The sequence below is a fragment of the Loxodonta africana genome, chromosome 20 (genome assembly GCF_030014295.1).
Source record: "Loxodonta africana isolate mLoxAfr1 chromosome 20, mLoxAfr1.hap2, whole genome shotgun sequence".
NCBI lineage: Eukaryota > Metazoa > Chordata > Mammalia > Proboscidea > Elephantidae > Loxodonta > Loxodonta africana.
Window position 1 is genome coordinate 78,798,328 of NC_087361.1, and position 17,930 is coordinate 78,816,257.

Consider the following 17,930-nt stretch of genomic DNA (forward strand, 5'->3'; position numbering starts at 1 on the left):
CACACTTTCCTGCTCATAGGTATTTGTTTCTTTTCTTTTAGGGCTTTCCCTGTGAGAATAAGCTCCAAAAAGTAAGCTGATGGGTGGAAGGATTTTGTTTGTGAGGGTCTGGTAAGGTGCCTAGCACATGGTAGGCACCTGGGAGGTAAGCTGTGCCTGCAAACACTGCTGGCATAGACACTGAAAAATTCAGCAGGGGAACAAAGAAACAGACCCAGAATTCACAACTTTCAGTCCTATGCTTTTAACACCTCAGCAGGTCTATCAAGAAATAAAACAACTAAACAATGCAGAACAAATCTCCCAGGGTGGTTGCTTGTATAAAGCAGCCATGTGCTACCCTCCGGTTATAACACCATGTTACCAGGCGACGATTAAGAAGGTAGCTGTTTCAGTGCTTCACAGTGTCAGAAAACACGGTATCAAGTCAACAACTCCCTTTTTAGGTGCACCACTTCGATTGCAGCCATGTACTGCTTCCAAACGTAAATATTAACGGCAAAGAAAAGAAGGAGCTCTTCATTGGCTATGGGCTGCCTGAGCTCAGCAGATTACATGATACTCTGGCATTATTTGCTGAGATGTAGATAATTGTACTTCTCGTTAACAAGTTCCCATGTATTTTTTACTCCATCAGCAGGCTCTTGAATCAATGCCTAGATTAGGTATGACTAACATCAGCACAATTTGACTTTGATAGAAAGTTTGAAATTTATGCATAATTAAAAATTGTACATCCATTTAAGAATTTCCAAAGAAAGGTGGCTAATCCTTTTGGATGCCATAGGGTTTATACTCAGCTCCCCAAGAACACTGGTTCCTTTGCCTCTGGCTGACTGAAGGAGTGCACAATGTTATTAGGACCCACAGGAATGTTTAGGGACAAACTAAGAAAGCCTTTCACCTTTCACCCATTGGTAAAGGATTTATATTTTCTAAGTGCATGGGGTAACTGCAGAGTTGTTTTTATATTCCTTTTGAGACATGAAGTTTCAAAACCATTTAATCGGAGCTCCCATTCTCTTGTAGTTGTAATATAAATTAAAATGGCCTGAAAATTATTTATGTGAAGATATGCACAAGTAATTCACTGTATATAAATTACGTATTAGTTATAATCCCACAGTTTCAATAGATGCCAATTGATAAGGCTATCAATACAGTAGTCTCTAAAATGCAGTCAAGTTGTCTCATTGCACTAGCACATTACTGCTTCTAGAAAGTCTGATACAATAAAAAAGTTACCCTGGATTACCATGTACAAAATCAAAGAAGACAGCATTACATGTGTGCCTAAAAGATGGAGTGATCTAACTCCTTTTCTTTGTAAGAACCTACTTTTTCAACTCTGTAACAAAAATTCTGATTGTCCTACCTATTCTCCACCGTGGACGCCTACAGTTTACAATACGCCACGCTCTGTATTAACTTCTGATTTCAAGGCCTGTATTTGGAAAGCCGTATTCAAACAGAAGATTCCACATCTTTCTCCCCTCTGGCATCTTCAGAGTTCATGGCGTAGCACAGATGCTCAAAGTTTTTGAGCTGACAGATTAGATGGCATTGTAAAACACACACCGCATTCCTCAACATAAATGATGAGCAGCTCCTGATATACCCAGGGACTCCTGATAGGTCCATCAGGCAGAGGAGAAGGTTCTATAGATCCATGCATCATGCCCGATCTGGACCTCCCTTTGAACCAAGAGAACTTCTTAGAAATTTGAGATTATGGTTACAATCCATGATCACTGGAATAAGTAAACCAATGAGTAAATCCCTACAATGGAATTGAACCAAAGATGGTGTCCTTGTTATACCTCACTCTAGCTAACTGTGCTTTGTGAGTTAGTACACAAGACACAGCTTACTCTTCCCTCACTGAACATTTCATTTGAATAGGTAGCCTCGCCAATGCTTTGCCCTTATGCACTTCAACTTCTTGGTTCACAAGCTCTTTATATCTCAAGCTCTTTACATCCCAGAATTCCTCTTATAAAGGTGCCCATTTTCTCCATCAAAGGAGCAACTCCACAATCATGACAGGACCCCTGTGAAAGACAACACCATTTCTATTTTAAGGAAGAAGACTAATTATGCACAATTAAACAGAACCTGCACTTCTTCAGCTCACCTCACAGGGTGAAAGTGAAACTTAACATTACTTAGGGCTCTGCAAATAATTTTTTAAATCGAGGTGCTTATATTAGTTTCTATAATTCAAACAAACAGACAAAAAACCCAATCCCGTTGCCATCGAGGCGGTTTTGACTATAGCGACCTTGTAGGAAAGAGTAGAACTGCCCCATAGGGTTTCCAAGGCTGTAAATCTTTAAGGAAACAGATTGCTGCATCTCTCTCCTACATAGTGGCTGGTGGGTTCTAACCAGCCTCCTTGGTTAGTAGGTGAGTGCTTAACCACTGAGCAACCAGGGCTCCTTTCTATAATTCAAGAGCATTTGTATCAGTAGTTAAATGGCAGCGCAGTTATACTAGCCAGACACACAAAACCTTTAACCTCAAGAAGCTGCAAATTAGGACATTTATATATTGTAGCTGTAATTAGCATCTGCAGGCCTTAATGGTAAAAATAAATAGATAATGGATCCCATTAGGGTCATAAAGTAGATTTTACAATCCCTTTCCCATTCACATTCCTTATTCTACCTGTCCTATAGGGTTGCTATGAGTCATAATCAACTCAACAGCAACAGGTTTGTTTGTTTGTCTTAATTATTATTAGTATTCATGCCCTGGAACTGTGTTAAAACAATTCCACAGAATTCCAGGGCCATAGTCTAGCTCATGTAAAACTTCTGTTTTGTAAACTGTTTGTAAGGGTACTTATTTTAAAATACCCATTTATGATTAAGAAATGCTAACATTCCTAGAATGTTCAGGTAGAGCAGTCTGCTTAAAAACAGTCTGTCCAGTTGCTGCATTTTACAAATTAGGAAGTAGAAATCCAGGATTGAATATTGGAGAACAAAAGAGGATTTGAGGTTAGACGAACTGCATGGCACTGAGGAAGAACTTTAGAAAGATTTAAATGAAGGCTCCCCTCCAAAAAGAAAAAATGGTGCTTAAAGCAAGACCTAGGAACAAAATTGTGCTCAGAGAAAAATTTTTAATTAGTAGAAATAAAGAAAATTGTGTTAAAGAATATGTGTATCTAATAAGCCAGTTAAAAAAAAAAAAAAAAAAAAACTACCCCTGCTTCCTCCCAGAAAATCTACTCAAGAAAAAACTTTCTGTCCAAATAACATTGTAAAAAAAAATTCTGGAAAAATTTTGTATTGGTTTGGGATTTCAATAGAGAAGAATACTTCTAAGAATATCATTGAAGTTGTTGTTAGGTGCTGTCGTCGGTTCCTACTCATAGTGAGTTCTGTAGTACAGAACGAAACACTGCCCGGTCCTGCACCATCCTTACAATCCTTGTTACGCTTAAGACCCATTGTTGCAGCCACTGTGTCAATACATCTGGTTGAGGGTTTTCCTCTTTTCTGCTGACCATGTACTTTACCAAGCATGATGTCCTTCTCCAGGGACTGATCCCTCCTGATAACATGTCCAAAATATGTGAGACACAGTCTTGCCATCCTTGCTTCTAAGGAGCATTCAGGTTGTACTTCTTCCAAGACAGACTTGTTCATTCTTTTAGCAGTCCATAGTATATTCAATATTCTTCGTCAACACCACAATTCAAAGGCGTGAATTCTTCCTCAGTCTTCCTTTTTCATTGTCCAGCTTTCACATGCATATGATGCCATTGAAAATACCATGGCTTGGGTCAGGCACACCTTAGTCTCCAAGGTGACATCTTTGCTCTTCAAAACTTTAAAGAGGTCCTTTGCAGCAGATTTGCCCAATGCAATGGATCTTTTGATTTCTCGACTGCTGCTTCCATGGGTGTTGATTGTGGATCCAAGTAAAATGAAATCCTTGACAACTTCAAATCTTTTCTGCATTTATCATGATGTTCCTTATTGGTCCAGTTGTGAGGGTTTTTGTTTTCTTTGTGTTAAGGCGTAATCCATGATGAAGGCTGTGGTCTTTGATCTTCATTAGTAAGTGATTCAAGTCTTCTTCACTTTCAGCAAGCAAGGTTGTGTCATCTGAATAAAGCAGGTTGTTAGCAAGCCTTCTTCCAATCTTGATGCCCCGTTTTTCACATAGTGCAGCTTCTTGGATTATTTGCTCAGCATACAGATTGAATAAGTATGGTGAAAGGATACAACCTCAACGCACACCTTTCCTGACTTTAAACCCTTCAGTATCCTCTTGTTCTGACTGAACAGCTGTCTCTTGATCTATGTAAAGGTTCCTCATGAGAACAATTAAGTGTTCTGGAACTCCCATTCTTATCATTGGAGAGTTTTCATTAATCAAATAAAACTATCATTAAAGGAAGATGCTACTGTTTTGGAGTAAGGTCCCTTCTAATCAGAATGTAAAGAGCACCCATTGTGTAAGTAAAGATGTTAGCTGCCATGGACTCGGTCCTTGAGTCACGGTGACCCCGTGTACAATGGAAGGAAACGCTGTCTGGTCCTGTGCCGTCCCCATGACCTGTGGCATTAACTGGGCAATTTAACCCATAATCCAGCTCTACCCTAAATTTATCCAATTTTATACCCCATTATTTCCCAGCACTCATTGCCTGTTCCAGTCAGGCTTATTTAGTGTCTGTTCTTCATGCCATCTAGAGTCATTCCCTACCTTCTATCCTCTAAGTAATCTTTCTTATATTTCCTGGCCTAATTTAATTCCCATACCCTCCATGAAAATTTCCTCTCTTGTACTAGCTCATAGTGAGCAAACATTTTTGAATTCATACTGTGATTTTTCTTGATAAGGTAAATTAGGAGTTAATTGTTTCTGGTATGTTTTACAGTTTCTTTCTTTTTTTTTTGTCTAGAAAGAGATCATACTTTCCTTGAAATTGTTATAGTAGGGATTATATATTTCCCTGATTCCCCTCTGTCCTTCCTCTCTCCTTATGTCCTACCCATCATCTGACATATTGTAGAAACAAATGTGTGAATGAAATGGCTACTTTGGGAAGATGCTCTCATGCTTTTAGTTGCAGGGTCTCAGCGAAAGGACTCCAGCAGCCCTTGGCATTGTGGTGGGGCTCATGAAGGGACAGAACATTGGATTTCCTGCTTGGAGGCCCAAAATGTCAGCTTATACCTCTGGGAATGGTATTGCAGATGAAGGTGGCTTAGAGGGAGGATGAATTGGCGATGAGGATGTAGGAGTGGACAGCACAAACCCTCTAGGCTCAGTGGAATTTGCAAAGGGGAGAACACTTGGAAAATTCTTTGTAAGGCTTTTCTGACAACCAGATTTGTGAAAAACGGTCAGCTTTGGTCTTATTAACTGCATTCTTGGGGCAAATGCAGAAATCTCCATGCATGTCCCTTTGTGCTGGCAGCTGCTGTAGGGCTCTCTCTGCCTGTGAACTCTTCTGGCTCTTTCCTGGATCCTCCTTTTCTTCTGGCACCTTCTGTTTCTTCCGAGTATTTTCCACTCTCATTGCTTAGGGCCTCTTTAATAATCTGATGTTTATTATCTTTTGGGTCCAATGCCATAAATTTCCTTCCTTCTCTCATCTCTTCAAGCCTTGTTCAGTGACCCCTTAGGGAAGTCAGTGACTCTGTGGGTTCTTTCTCAGGTTCTCCCTTCTCCATCATCACAAATAACAAAATGCGGTTACACAAAGAAGAGCTAAAACCAACCAAGGCAAAGGTTAATTATAAACCCAATGTTGCATTTATCCTGTTAATAAAGCCTGGGCATTCTGAGTTCTCTTTGCTGACAGGCACACAACTTTATTTGTGAGTTCATTTCTTCAGTGAGAAACAATTTAAATTAACACTTAGTCAACGAACAAACAAACATGCCAGGGGAAAACTGACCAGTCTTTCCAATATAAAAGTTTGTGCTTTTTATTTTGCTGAGTAAACTCCTGTTTATTCTTTAAAATTTGGATCAAGTATTTTCTCCAAGAAGTTTTTCCTGCCCTCCCCACCTCTGGAAATGCCATAACTTCCTCCTCTGTGCACCCCCATGTACCATTCATTCATCCGTGCTTTTATTCCTTCAGCAAATACTGAAGCACCTGTTCTCTTCCAGGCCCAATTACCCATCACCGAAGTTACAACGATAAGCAAGATATTCCCTTCTACTTCCTGTAGCTCACAGGATGGAGACAAGGCAGGAAAATAAAGGCCATTACAGTGTACATAACTGATTAGGTGCACACACCCCAGAGTCTCCCTCTGACTTTGTGTTCACATCAGTAAACTGGGGAAATTAATAGTATCTAACCCTTGAGAATTTTATGAAAAATAATTAAGATAATGCATACAATGACCTTAGCACACTGCCTGGCTCAGAATATTAGATTTTAGACATTATTAGTGTTGTTACTATTAAGGGCAATGATGGAGTCCCTGGGTGGTGCAAGCAGTTACCGTGCCCATCTGCTAACCAAAAGTTTGGAGATTCAAGTCTACCCAGAGGTGCCTAAAAAGAAGGACCTAGTGATCTACTTCTGAAAAATCAGCCATTAAAAATTCTATGGAGCATAGTTCTGCTCTGACACACATCTGGTCACCACGAGTTGAAGTCAGCTTGATAGCAACAGTATGATAGAGATGCGTGGAGCAGGGTATGGGAACACGAAGATGCTCTTAACACTAATTGGGTGGGGTGAGGAGATCTAGGAAGGCTTTCTTGGCAAGTTTTGAGAACACATATATTTGACTAGGCAAAGAGGAATGAAACGAGGGCTCAATGAGTAATGAGTGGCATATCCTTTAAAACGTCTGTTTTTTTTCCCATAGTTGCAACAGTGGTCACCTCACCTCTTACCGGCTTTAGAGGAAGTGAGTTAGGAGGACTTGGATTTTAACAATTCAACCTTACTTATCTTACTTTAAAGAAACCCTCTCAAAAGTTATTAATATTTTGAGAGACCCTGTCCATCCTGATATAATTTAATACTTCTCTAAAAGCAAAGGGAAGTGGAATTGAATATGTCCAGGGGATCTGTTCTCAGAGTGTCCTTGTTGTCCATGTGTCTATGTTATAGGTGAGAACCCATGTGTTCATGGATCTAAACTTCCTCTAGGACTGGTTTAGAAAAGACTCAAGTCATATCAAATCCCACTTTAATATTAATAATAGAGTTTCTGTGCATTTGGTCCTTGGCTAGAAATCTTCCTCCAATGGAGAGTGTAGCTCTCTTATCTCCAAGACACTATCATCAGCGAAGTGGCTCCTAATGACCAGCTTTTGCCTTTTTTCATCCTGTGAATTTGGTAGGGAAATGGAACAAATTTTGTACTTAATTTATGTGCTATCATTTTCATCCAAATCTCAATGGCTGTAGGGCAGGCCGAACAAACACACATGTACACACACACACGCAAATGTTCACGAAGTTGGAAAATGGCCACTTTGGACTTATCTCAAAAACAGTCATTATATCAGTCACTCAGTCAATATTTAGTGAGCATCTACTACGCACACAACATGATGCTGACTTGACAAATTCAAACAGCATATTGGTTTTAAAATGTAACTTTTTCCCTGAATTTTAAGTACTGACCGGTGTGATTTCACTCACTTATTAGGGATTAACATTGTGAAAAATATGTAGAGCAGGTATCTTAGAGGTTTTCCTTTATAACTTTGTCTTGTTAACAGCATAGGATTATCAAAGAAATGTTAGAGGAGGTGGGTAGATGTAATATGTATTCATAGCTATTTGTGGAACTAAATAAAACTCAAGTAGACAATGAAACAATCATGAATATGTTTTCCAAATGATCTAATGCATTTCATTGCACATACTTTACAGTTTGTTTTTGGATGAGTTATATTTAATATATTGTTTCATTTCTGTGTATGGGTAGTCTCCGATGGATTTGCATAGTCGCTCTACATGAAACAAACCTGTGCTTCAGTTATTATACTGGTCAGAAAAAAGATAATAGGCATAGTCTTTAAGTCCAGTTAAAAAGAAACCTTTTTATTTTTATGAATGTCATGGAGATGATATACGTATAATCCATGAATAAGTATTTCAAGTAGAAATAATGTTAAAACAACTACTGATTTCTAGTCAGTCATCTTGATATTTGAATTTGTTCAGTATCAAAATCTCTGGAGTTTACCAAGTAATATACATGTCATTTTGTTTGTTCTTACAGAAAAGATTCAGCAGGGGATTCATTAAGCTGCAACCTTATGTCCTATAGACAATATTAGTCATTCAAGGAAACAAAACAAAACATATAAAAATGTACACATTCCATTCTTGGAAATAAAAAATCAGAAGGAACTAAATTCATGTCATATTAAACTAGGCAACAGAATGATATTCAGTTGCATACTAGCAGTTTTCTCTTTGGTTGATAATTTCATCTTCCAAAAGCTCTTGAGTGAAAAGGGAAATAACTCAACAAAAAGATAAGTAACAATATGCCATCCACTTTATTGTTTGGCTCGAGTCATTTGGCAGTTAATTGGCTTGTAACATGTAGACCTAAATGATCTTTGATAGACTTCCACTACATTTTGAAGGGAATGGAAGTGAAACATAATGTATTCTCGAGGGTGGGTCATAACTAGGGTATGTGCTAGTTTGCCCAGAATAATCTTGGATAAGGCTGCTGTCCTGGCATAATTATTTATAGTGTCCCCTTTCAAGCTCACAGTGCTCCAGTTTAGACAATAAATAATACCGTCACCCTGTCATAATCAACATATATCATTACAGGCACATTTCCAATACCTTCATGATTTACAAAATTGGAAATTTTGTAGAGGAGCTATGCATGGAAGTCACTGAGTTCTTTAAATAGGCTCCTTGAGCATCCTTTGTGTATATTTTTGTTGCTCATCATGCCTGGCACAGGGCCTTCCCTGTCGTAAGTCCTCAATAAATGGCAGACAGGAGCCCTGGTGGTGCAATGGTTAAATTCTCAGCTGCTAACCCAAAGGTGGGAGGTTCAAACCTACCAGCCCCTCCAAGGGAGAAACGATCTGACGATCTGCTCGCATAAAGATTACAGCCTAGAAAACCCTACGAAACAGTTCTACTCTGTCCTATTAGGGTCACTATGAGGAGGAATTGACTCGATGGCACACAACAACAGCAAATAAATAAATTATTAAAAAAACCTATTTCTACAAAGGTTGAAGGCAAGGGTCCTTTTAGGGAGACTTTAAAAATGAGAAGACTAATTTAACAGGTAACTAAAAGCTGCTTGATTTGGTCCGCCAGTCAACTCATTGGTAAAAATCAATCTGGTTGTTTCCAACAACTGTCTGAGGCTTAACATCAACCAATTCCCTTTTGCTTGCAATTCAAGAGCCTGCTCTCTGTCTCACTTGTTCCTGTGTTATTTTGGACATATGAAGAAATGCGTTCTGAAGGTGAAAGTCTACGTTATATTATTTCTGTGAAGCCTGCGGTGATGACCTCACATTAAGAAATGAAGCCTATTAATTATACCTGGTGAAGCAGAAATCTTAATAATGTGTGAAAAGATGAAAGGAACATGGATTAGTGAACTGAATCAGACCAGATTTCAGTGATTGACAATGCATCAAAATAACATTTAAAAACCATTTTTTATTTTAGAGCTGTATTTACTCCTTCCTGAACGCTAATTAGTGGAAACTCAGTGATAAGTGACAGTGCTTTTTAAAACCATAATTTGAAGAGAAAGTCACTCTGGGTGCCTCTTCCCCGCAGGCCAATTTCCCAGCACAAAGAGATTGCCATACACAGGAAGACTCCAGCTTACTGGCCCAGTGCTCTGTTCTTAGAAAAGCCCCGAGGATGTGGGCCAGCTAGCATTGCCCTTGACATCAGCCTTCATGGTTAAGCAGAACACTAACCCTCTCAGAAACCATTTATGACTCTGTCATTCACCAATGACTCCAAGTGTCTGCTGAATGTGTTTTTATTTCCTGCTTTACTCTCTTGGGTTAATGAATTCTGTAAGTTTGTGATTCATTGTGAGGAAAAATTTCCTACCACTTGCTGGACTTACTAGGTCTCAATGATCGCCTCACATCCTGGAATTCTGGAACTTACTGAACAAGTTCTCCCAACCAGGCCATCCATTAATTTATACATATGCTTAGGCCCTTCATCCAGCCAGGATAAAGGGTGATATTATTATTAGACAGGTCTGTCCACTCCCCAAGTCCCCTACTTTCTATTATTCTAGTTGTTATTGTGGGTAGCCTCTGTTGAATCCTGGCTCACGGAGACCCCATGCACAACAAGATCAGATGGTTGTGATCCATTAGGGTTTTCATTTGCTGATTTTGGGAAGTAGGTGGTCAGGCCTTTCTTCCTAATCTATCTTATTCTGGAAGCTCCACTGAAATCTGTTCAGCAACTTGCAGACTTTCATTGACAAATGTCTTCTGGCTGTGTATGAGGTGCTTTAACCAGGAATCAAATCAGGATTCTTCTAAGTGGAAGGCAAGAACCCTACCACGAAACCAAGAATCCTCCTTTTCTATATCAACTCTACTTGGGTCTTCTCCTTCTAGATATGTGACAACCAGCACCAAAATCCTACGGCTAAATTGAAAAGGAGTTCCTGTTTGGTTTTCCAAATCATTCTTAACCATGGCTAATGTTTTGTTGTCTCTTTTGGGCCACAATAGCAAGGGAACCCCTGCTAATTAGTCCAAGATCCCCTTCCTATGTTCTAACTGATAGATCCCAATCCTTTTTTCAGCATTAGACTTGGAAACGGGAGACTTCACTGAGCCCCAGCTCTGTAATATGGCTCAATTTGTTAATGATCTAAAAAACCTAGATGTTTCCTTCCCAATTCTCACTTTCTCCAATGTATCAGGTGACCTTGGTCAGCTATTAAGCCCTCTCTACCATACGTTCCTCAACTAAAAACAACAAAAATAAAAATGTCATTTCTCAACCTATCCCATAAGTTTGCTGTCATGAATAGTATACATAATAACCTGTATTTTATCTATACAAGGTGTGTTAGTTGTGCTTAGCCCTGTAATAAAAGATGCTTAAGAGTTGTCAGGCACATTCATTTCTCCTAATCAATGCAAAAATATTCTCTCTAATATTTCTGACATTTGATCACTTAGATTTTTTTTGAATTTTTTCAGGGATGGAAGTTTATTGTGGTTCATATCAACCCATTGCATTATTAAACAGTTCTAACGGTGAATTTCTCCCCTTATGCTGACTTGAAGTCTTCCTCCTATAAATTCTACCTGTTTGTCTTATTTGTGTTCTCTACAACAGCATAAAGAGCCCTGGTGGTACAGTGGTTAAGCGTTTGGCTGCTAACCAAAAGGTTGGCAGTTAGAATCCACCAGCTGGACAAAGATGTGGCAGTCAGCTTCCATAAAGACTTACAGACTTGGAAACACGGTGGAGCAGTTCTACTCTGTCCTATAGGGTCACAGTGAGTCGGAATTGACTCAATGGCAACGGGTTTTATATCAATATGAAGCCAATCTACTTTTTTCATTCTCATGATAGCAATTCTTGTTTGAAGGCAGTTCCATGCTTTCCTTAAGTCTTATGTAGCGAAAACACATCCCCTTATTCTTAAACTGTTTCTAAAATTATTTTCTCTGAAGAACCTGGCAGTCATCAGAGTTTTCTTTTGACTGTGGAGCACAGAAGTAAAACCTCCACTTTTAGAGTAACCTGGCTGATACAGAAATCAGAAGTAATACCCTGCCCCTTGTTCTGTGACTATATGTTTACCTTAATACAGTCTAAGATTACCAACTTTAGAATTACAGTTTCCAACTCCGGTGTTAGTAAAGTAGCTCCTATCAGACCAAACCCTCTGCAAATCACAACTAAGAAGTCTAGATAAAATATCCAGTATCTGAAGGCACTGGTGAATGACTAAAAGTAGGCAGAAGCTGTAGGGAAATTGAAACTTAGAAGATGGGAGGGCAATGGGTAATATTCATGTTTGTTTTTATTTGTTTGCTTTCAGGTTTTTGCTTAAAAGTAGGACCCATTTGGCACCATGCTGATTAGCTACAACTAGGAGAGAAATCTGCAATCTTACTGGCTTGAATAACCAGAGAAAAGTGTTAAGGGTCACTGCGGCAGCTGGAAAATGAGGGGAGAAATTCCAGGAAGAAAAGAACTACAGAGGGAAAGCACCAAATTCTGCAAATATGTTCTGCTCAAATCTCTGGCTAACACCTGAATTACATACATGTGGAGCAGACTCCAAGGAGTCCAAAACCAAAACCAAGCCCATTGCCAACCAACTCATAGTGATCAAGGAGTCCAGTTAACGCTAAAAGAACTGAGCAGAGGTTTCAGCTGCTGCCCGCTCTGGGGGCATCACCAGAAAGTTTGGAGTTGAAGTTAGTTGATTAGCTGCCTGCTGAAACAAAATAATCAATATTCTTTAGAGGAATATAAAATAACCCAGAGTCTCTACAACATGGAATTTACAATGTCCAGGGTCCAATCCAAAATTACTAGACAAAGCAACAGAAAAATGGATCCATATGCAAGAGGAAATTCAATAAATGAAGACCAATCACTAAGTGACCCAGATGTTGGAAATAGCGAAGATTTTAAAGCAGTTATTTTAACTATGCTGAAGGACATAAAGGTGAATGAAAATAGACTGACATGATCAATATTCTTAAGACATTGCTATACCACTAGAAATAAACCCTTATTTGTATTATCAAATATTCCACATTTTCTCAATTAAATATAAGTATGTCATGACAAGCTTCATTCTGTATAGATCAAGCATTATCTTATCAAAATCAAAATATTAAAATAATAAAGCTAGGGTGAGCCATGGCTAGCTTTGGTAGGGACAGTATAAACCAACAGTAAGAGCAGTCAGGAATGTAGTCAATTCTAGAAGCTCAACGAGAGGATATCTTCCCAGAGAATAAAAGTGCATGGAACTTAACCTTGACCACCACAGGTGTTTATTTGAAGTGACACATCTGGGGAACGAGATCACAAATCAGAAAGATCACTGCTAGTGTTTCTGTGTTCTTTAATGTGAGGCATATGTATGTGTGCCTGATTGGTGGACATCTTACCATGCAAGGCACAGTCAAAACAAGCAAAGTTTTCAGTAGAGAATGAGTAGTAGAAGATGCAGAAACAAAGGTTTATTTTGCTGTGCAATAACATAAAAGCCATAGTCACACAGTGCGGTTGAAAACACAGACGGAAAAAAAAGTGAAAAGGGACAGTATTTTTTTTTAAGTCAGATATCTCGTGACGATAAGACATTTGGAAGACAGAAAAGCAGTTTACAATTACAGTGACAACAGAGGCATCAGAAGTATACGCAGAGAGAGAGATTGTGAGTGAAGATTTCTTAACTATATTTTGTAGGGAACATATGCCCTGTAAGTATATGACTATAGATACGTCTAGAAAGGAATAAATGTGAGCACTGTGCAATTGTATTTGGCTATAATCTGCTTAATGCATACTTAAAATACCCGTGAATGTAAATGTTAATGGGAATGTTTTCCTTTAGTCTCTGGTCACAAAATCTAACTTCGAACCAGATCATCAGAAACAGCGGTATGACACATGGTGTTGTCTTTGGTGTGACGGAAATGGGCAAGCTTGAAGGAAAAACTTCAAAATTAGTTGCTTGCCGGTTTGAAATGACTGCCAATATGCCACAGGATATAGATTTGTTACATGAAATCTTTTATTACTATTTAAAAATAAATTGAATATATTTTCCTTTGCTTTTATAATATAGTGTTTTGTTCTTCTGTTTGTTTTGAATGGTAAATTTAGGTTGACCTTGGTCATTTGCACAGAAAAACCATTTTCTCAAAACTGTTGGGACTAAATGAGTATTGGTTATTATCCAATGGATAAATTATCTTCACATTTTCAAACCAGGGCAGTTCCTAAAGACATAGACACATGCACAAAATGATATTTGGTGGACCATTCTTATTTTAGTTTCTTTCTAAATTAATTCAGAAGATCCAACTATTTTCCTTTTAATGCACACAAATAATGTCTCCTTTGGAAGGGTACACTCACTCAAAGATATGGAGTATAAGTAACATGCCAGTGGAAGTAACAAAATTATTAGTAATAAAAGTTTTTTCCCAATTACTATTTTATAGAAGTAGGAATATATTGTTTGTATAACTTATTAATTAATTTACTTTGTAGATTCATTGTTTATTAGAAAATTGTAAACCATAAATACATTTTGACTATTATACTGTATTTTTATAATTTTTTCACAAAGATAGTTGAAGAGGATAAATTTACCTGCAAATTTTATAAAACCATCTTTATCTAAGATAATTAAAGTTTTAAAAATACATGCTTTTTGATGCATGCATATACTACAATATTTATTTTATATTAAATATGCATTGAGAAGCAACTGAAATTAGTCCATATTGATAGAAAAGTCAACAAATTCATGCATTTGTAAGTGATCAACAAAAAAATTATTCTACTTGTGTGGAAGAGAGAAAGAAGTATTGCAGGAAAAAGAAATAAAAAAGGGTTTCTCTTTTTTGTGGTAAGAAAGAATTTTTATGGAATCAGAAATAATACTGGGGAGGTATAATTTTAAGTATTGATACCAATTATATCAGATAATTCTCTTATTACATTTTTAGGGCTTGATTTCCTGCTTTTTCTTATATATTTATCGCATATCAGAGAACTGGCAACACTTCATTTGAGTAGATTTTTATGAAAGCATAGATGGATATAAAAACACTTTAATCAGTAATTTTCAAATTGTCATGTCATGAATAATAGATGAGAACAGGAGAACATAAAAGACAATAGAATTAGAGTGAATGAAGGCAACTTACAATGTAAAATAAGTACAAAATGAAATTGGGGAGAAAATCTTTTCTCATTGCTGTGATCATTTAAATATGGAAGCTTTTAAAATGATAACATACTTGCACTACATACTCTCAATGATATTTCTGGTTACATTAAGAACTTTTTCTCACATTTAAGGCTAAAATAGGAAAATATTTTATATATACATGAAGTGCTCGTGATATGCTTAAATAGTTCTTAAATTTATTTGGTTTAATTCTCAAGATGGTTTTTATTTTCTTTTTTAGAGATCTAAAATGAGTCATGGCATTTCTTGAATTTCAATGGCTTTGAAATTCGGGCATGTTCTAATGTATGTTAATAATCTTCCTGTTCACCCCACTCAACAACTGGCTCATCATTCATGCGCAGAATGAGGTAAGAAAGAACCTGAAAGAGATTCTGCCAGACTAAGAGAGAGACATAAAAGGAAAGGCCGCTTACATCTACCTCACAACGCTCGCCAGCAAAGGCGACATCACAGAGGCACTGGAATTTGTTGACTAAGTCCTGGCACCGGCCTCCATGGAAGCACGGATCAGAGGCACACTCATCAATGTCCTTTTCACACCTTGAAAGTAAACAGAAACAACAGAAACCCAGCACCCTGTTGAATAAGTTGGCTGTGAAATGGGGAAAGAAAAAAATTGTCCTGAATCTACCCAAAACAGCACAATTTTTTCTAATAAATCCCACACAACTTATATATACTTAAGAGTGTGAAAGGTGTTCCTTATAATTCATTTTTTAACAAAGTTTGGCTTTAATGGAATAATTTATACACATGCACACACAGTTCATTAGAATGAGAAAACAGGTGCAAATATTCAGAAACCAAGAGAAAACTGGGCCATGCTTAAATGAGTTTCTCCCTCAAGAACATTAGTGGATTTGCCACCTTATAAAAGTTCAGTTCACTAGAGGCACATGGGAACCATGAATGCTGAGAACGAGGTGGTATAACAGGCGAGAGTTGGAGAATAGACCTGGTGCAATCAGGTCTTCAGGATTCTAATGCATCAGCGCTCTCAGGCTAAGTAAAAAAGCTCACCAAAGGCAAACAAAAGATATTTGCCTTATTTGGGAGGTTTTGATTTATGTTACTTGGTGATTTCCTTTTTTTTTTTTTTTTAACAAAAAGCAAAAGAAGATGGTTAGAAGATTTAACTTGCTAATAAATTTGTTCCAATATTGAGCTAAGCATAATATTTGAATGTTCAGGCAGGATGACCTTTAAAAGTCACGTTTTCCAAAACAATCAACATTGATTCTAAGGTACATCGATGATTTCTTCTTCCCTGGGATACTGTCATTTTTTTTTTTTTTCACCTGTTTTCCTGCTGACAACTTGTTCTGTATATTCATTGATTAGTTCACCAATCACTCATTCAATACTTATTTAGTACCTACCATGTGCCAAGAGCCCTGGTAGGCATGGTAGTGAAGAGCTCGGCTGCTAACCAAAAGCTCGGCAGTTCTAATCCATCAGCCAGTGCTTGGAAACTCTGTGTCATATAGGGTAGCTATGAGTTGGAATCAACTCGATGGCAAAGGTATTTGCCAAGAAGGACCACGAGTGGTACAAGTAGTTTGCACTCAATTACTAACCTGAAGGTTGGTGGTTTGAACCACCTAGTGACATCAAGGAAGAAAAGCCTAGTTATCTGCTTCCATAAAGATTGTTGTTATTGTGTGCCATCGAATCCACTTCAACTCATAATAACTCTATGGGACAGAGTAGAACTGCCATAGGGTTTCCAAGGTTGTAAATCTTCATGGAAGCGTACTGCCACATCTTTCTCCCACTGAGTGGCTGGTGGGTTCAAACAGCCGATCTTTCAATTAGCGGCCACGTGCTTAACCACTGTGCCACCAGGGCTCCTTCTGTAAAGCTTACAGCCAAGAAAACCATATGAAGCAGTTCTAATCTTTAACACATAGGATCACCATGAATCGGAACCGACTCAATGGCAATGGGTTTAGTTAATTTACTATTTGCCAAACATTTTGCTAGGTCTTGGGATACAGTAGTAACTAAGGCATCTATTTTCATTTGAGAAATTTATGTAAAATCTTAACTCCAAGAAACTCTACAGAGCAGATTATAATGTTGAAGTTTCGTGTAAACAATGTTTTTATTTTCCCCTGTTCACTCCTCCAGCTCCCAAAAAGTAAAACTTGCATACATGGATCATAGACTAATGACTAGGCTTGAAATGAAAGGGGATGAGTTGGTGGGACAGGGTCAGCCCAAGGTACAAAGGAAGAAAGATTTCTTCCAAGAAAAACAGCCCCTTATCCTGCTGGATACCAAGCATAGCTGAGACATTTTGTTTTCCTTTTTTGGCTTAGGCTCCTGGACTGGAAGGAGGCTTCTCTGATTAGATCTTAGCAAACTTGACAACTCTCAGGAGCCTGCCAAGCACTCTGTCCTGGGTGGGCCAGAGTGTTCACACCATCCATCATTCACGACCTGCCAGGATGACACTAGAATGTTGGCGGTTTAATCAGGCAGGGGAGAAGGCAATTTATTAGAGGACAGCTTTTCAACATGCTTGGGCATTATGGAAGTCACAGTCTTCTAGACCTTGGGAGATAGCCCCATATTTCTTAGTCTTCCTCTAGCTACATTCTTTCTTTCGAACTACACAGTACAGTACACATCCCCATTCACTATAAGCACCATTGAAGCTTTCATTAGAGGTTAATTAGTAGATGGAAAGTCAAAATAAATAAATCCATTAGCATCCAACACATTAACTAATGATGGTTAAGGACTTTAAAAATGCAGCCTCTATTGAACTCGAGTTCACTGTTTTAGAAACCTGTTTGCAGCAGAGGAGTTTATCCAGGTAAAAAGCCTCCTGGAAGAGGAAAAAAAACTCTGAGCTACCTTGTCTTACCGTGTTTCAAAACAATAATTTGATTTAAATGCCAGGTTTTTTTTTTTTTTTTAATGAATTAACATTGGAGGAAAAGGGAAACATTTTTTGTAAATAGGGTCTATAAGCGAATAGCAGAG

At 38.0% G+C, this 17,930-nt stretch overlaps 1 protein-coding gene across 1 annotated transcript in view; it reads right to left on the bottom strand.

The window, feature by feature from the left end:
- Positions 1–17,930, bottom strand: part of CRB1 (crumbs cell polarity complex component 1) — a 285,021-nt gene that overhangs the window by 20,369 nt on the left and 246,722 nt on the right. Inside the window, 1 exon segment of the mRNA XM_064272996.1 lies at positions 15,353–15,479. Coding sequence (XP_064129066.1) covers positions 15,353–15,479 — 127 coding nt within the window.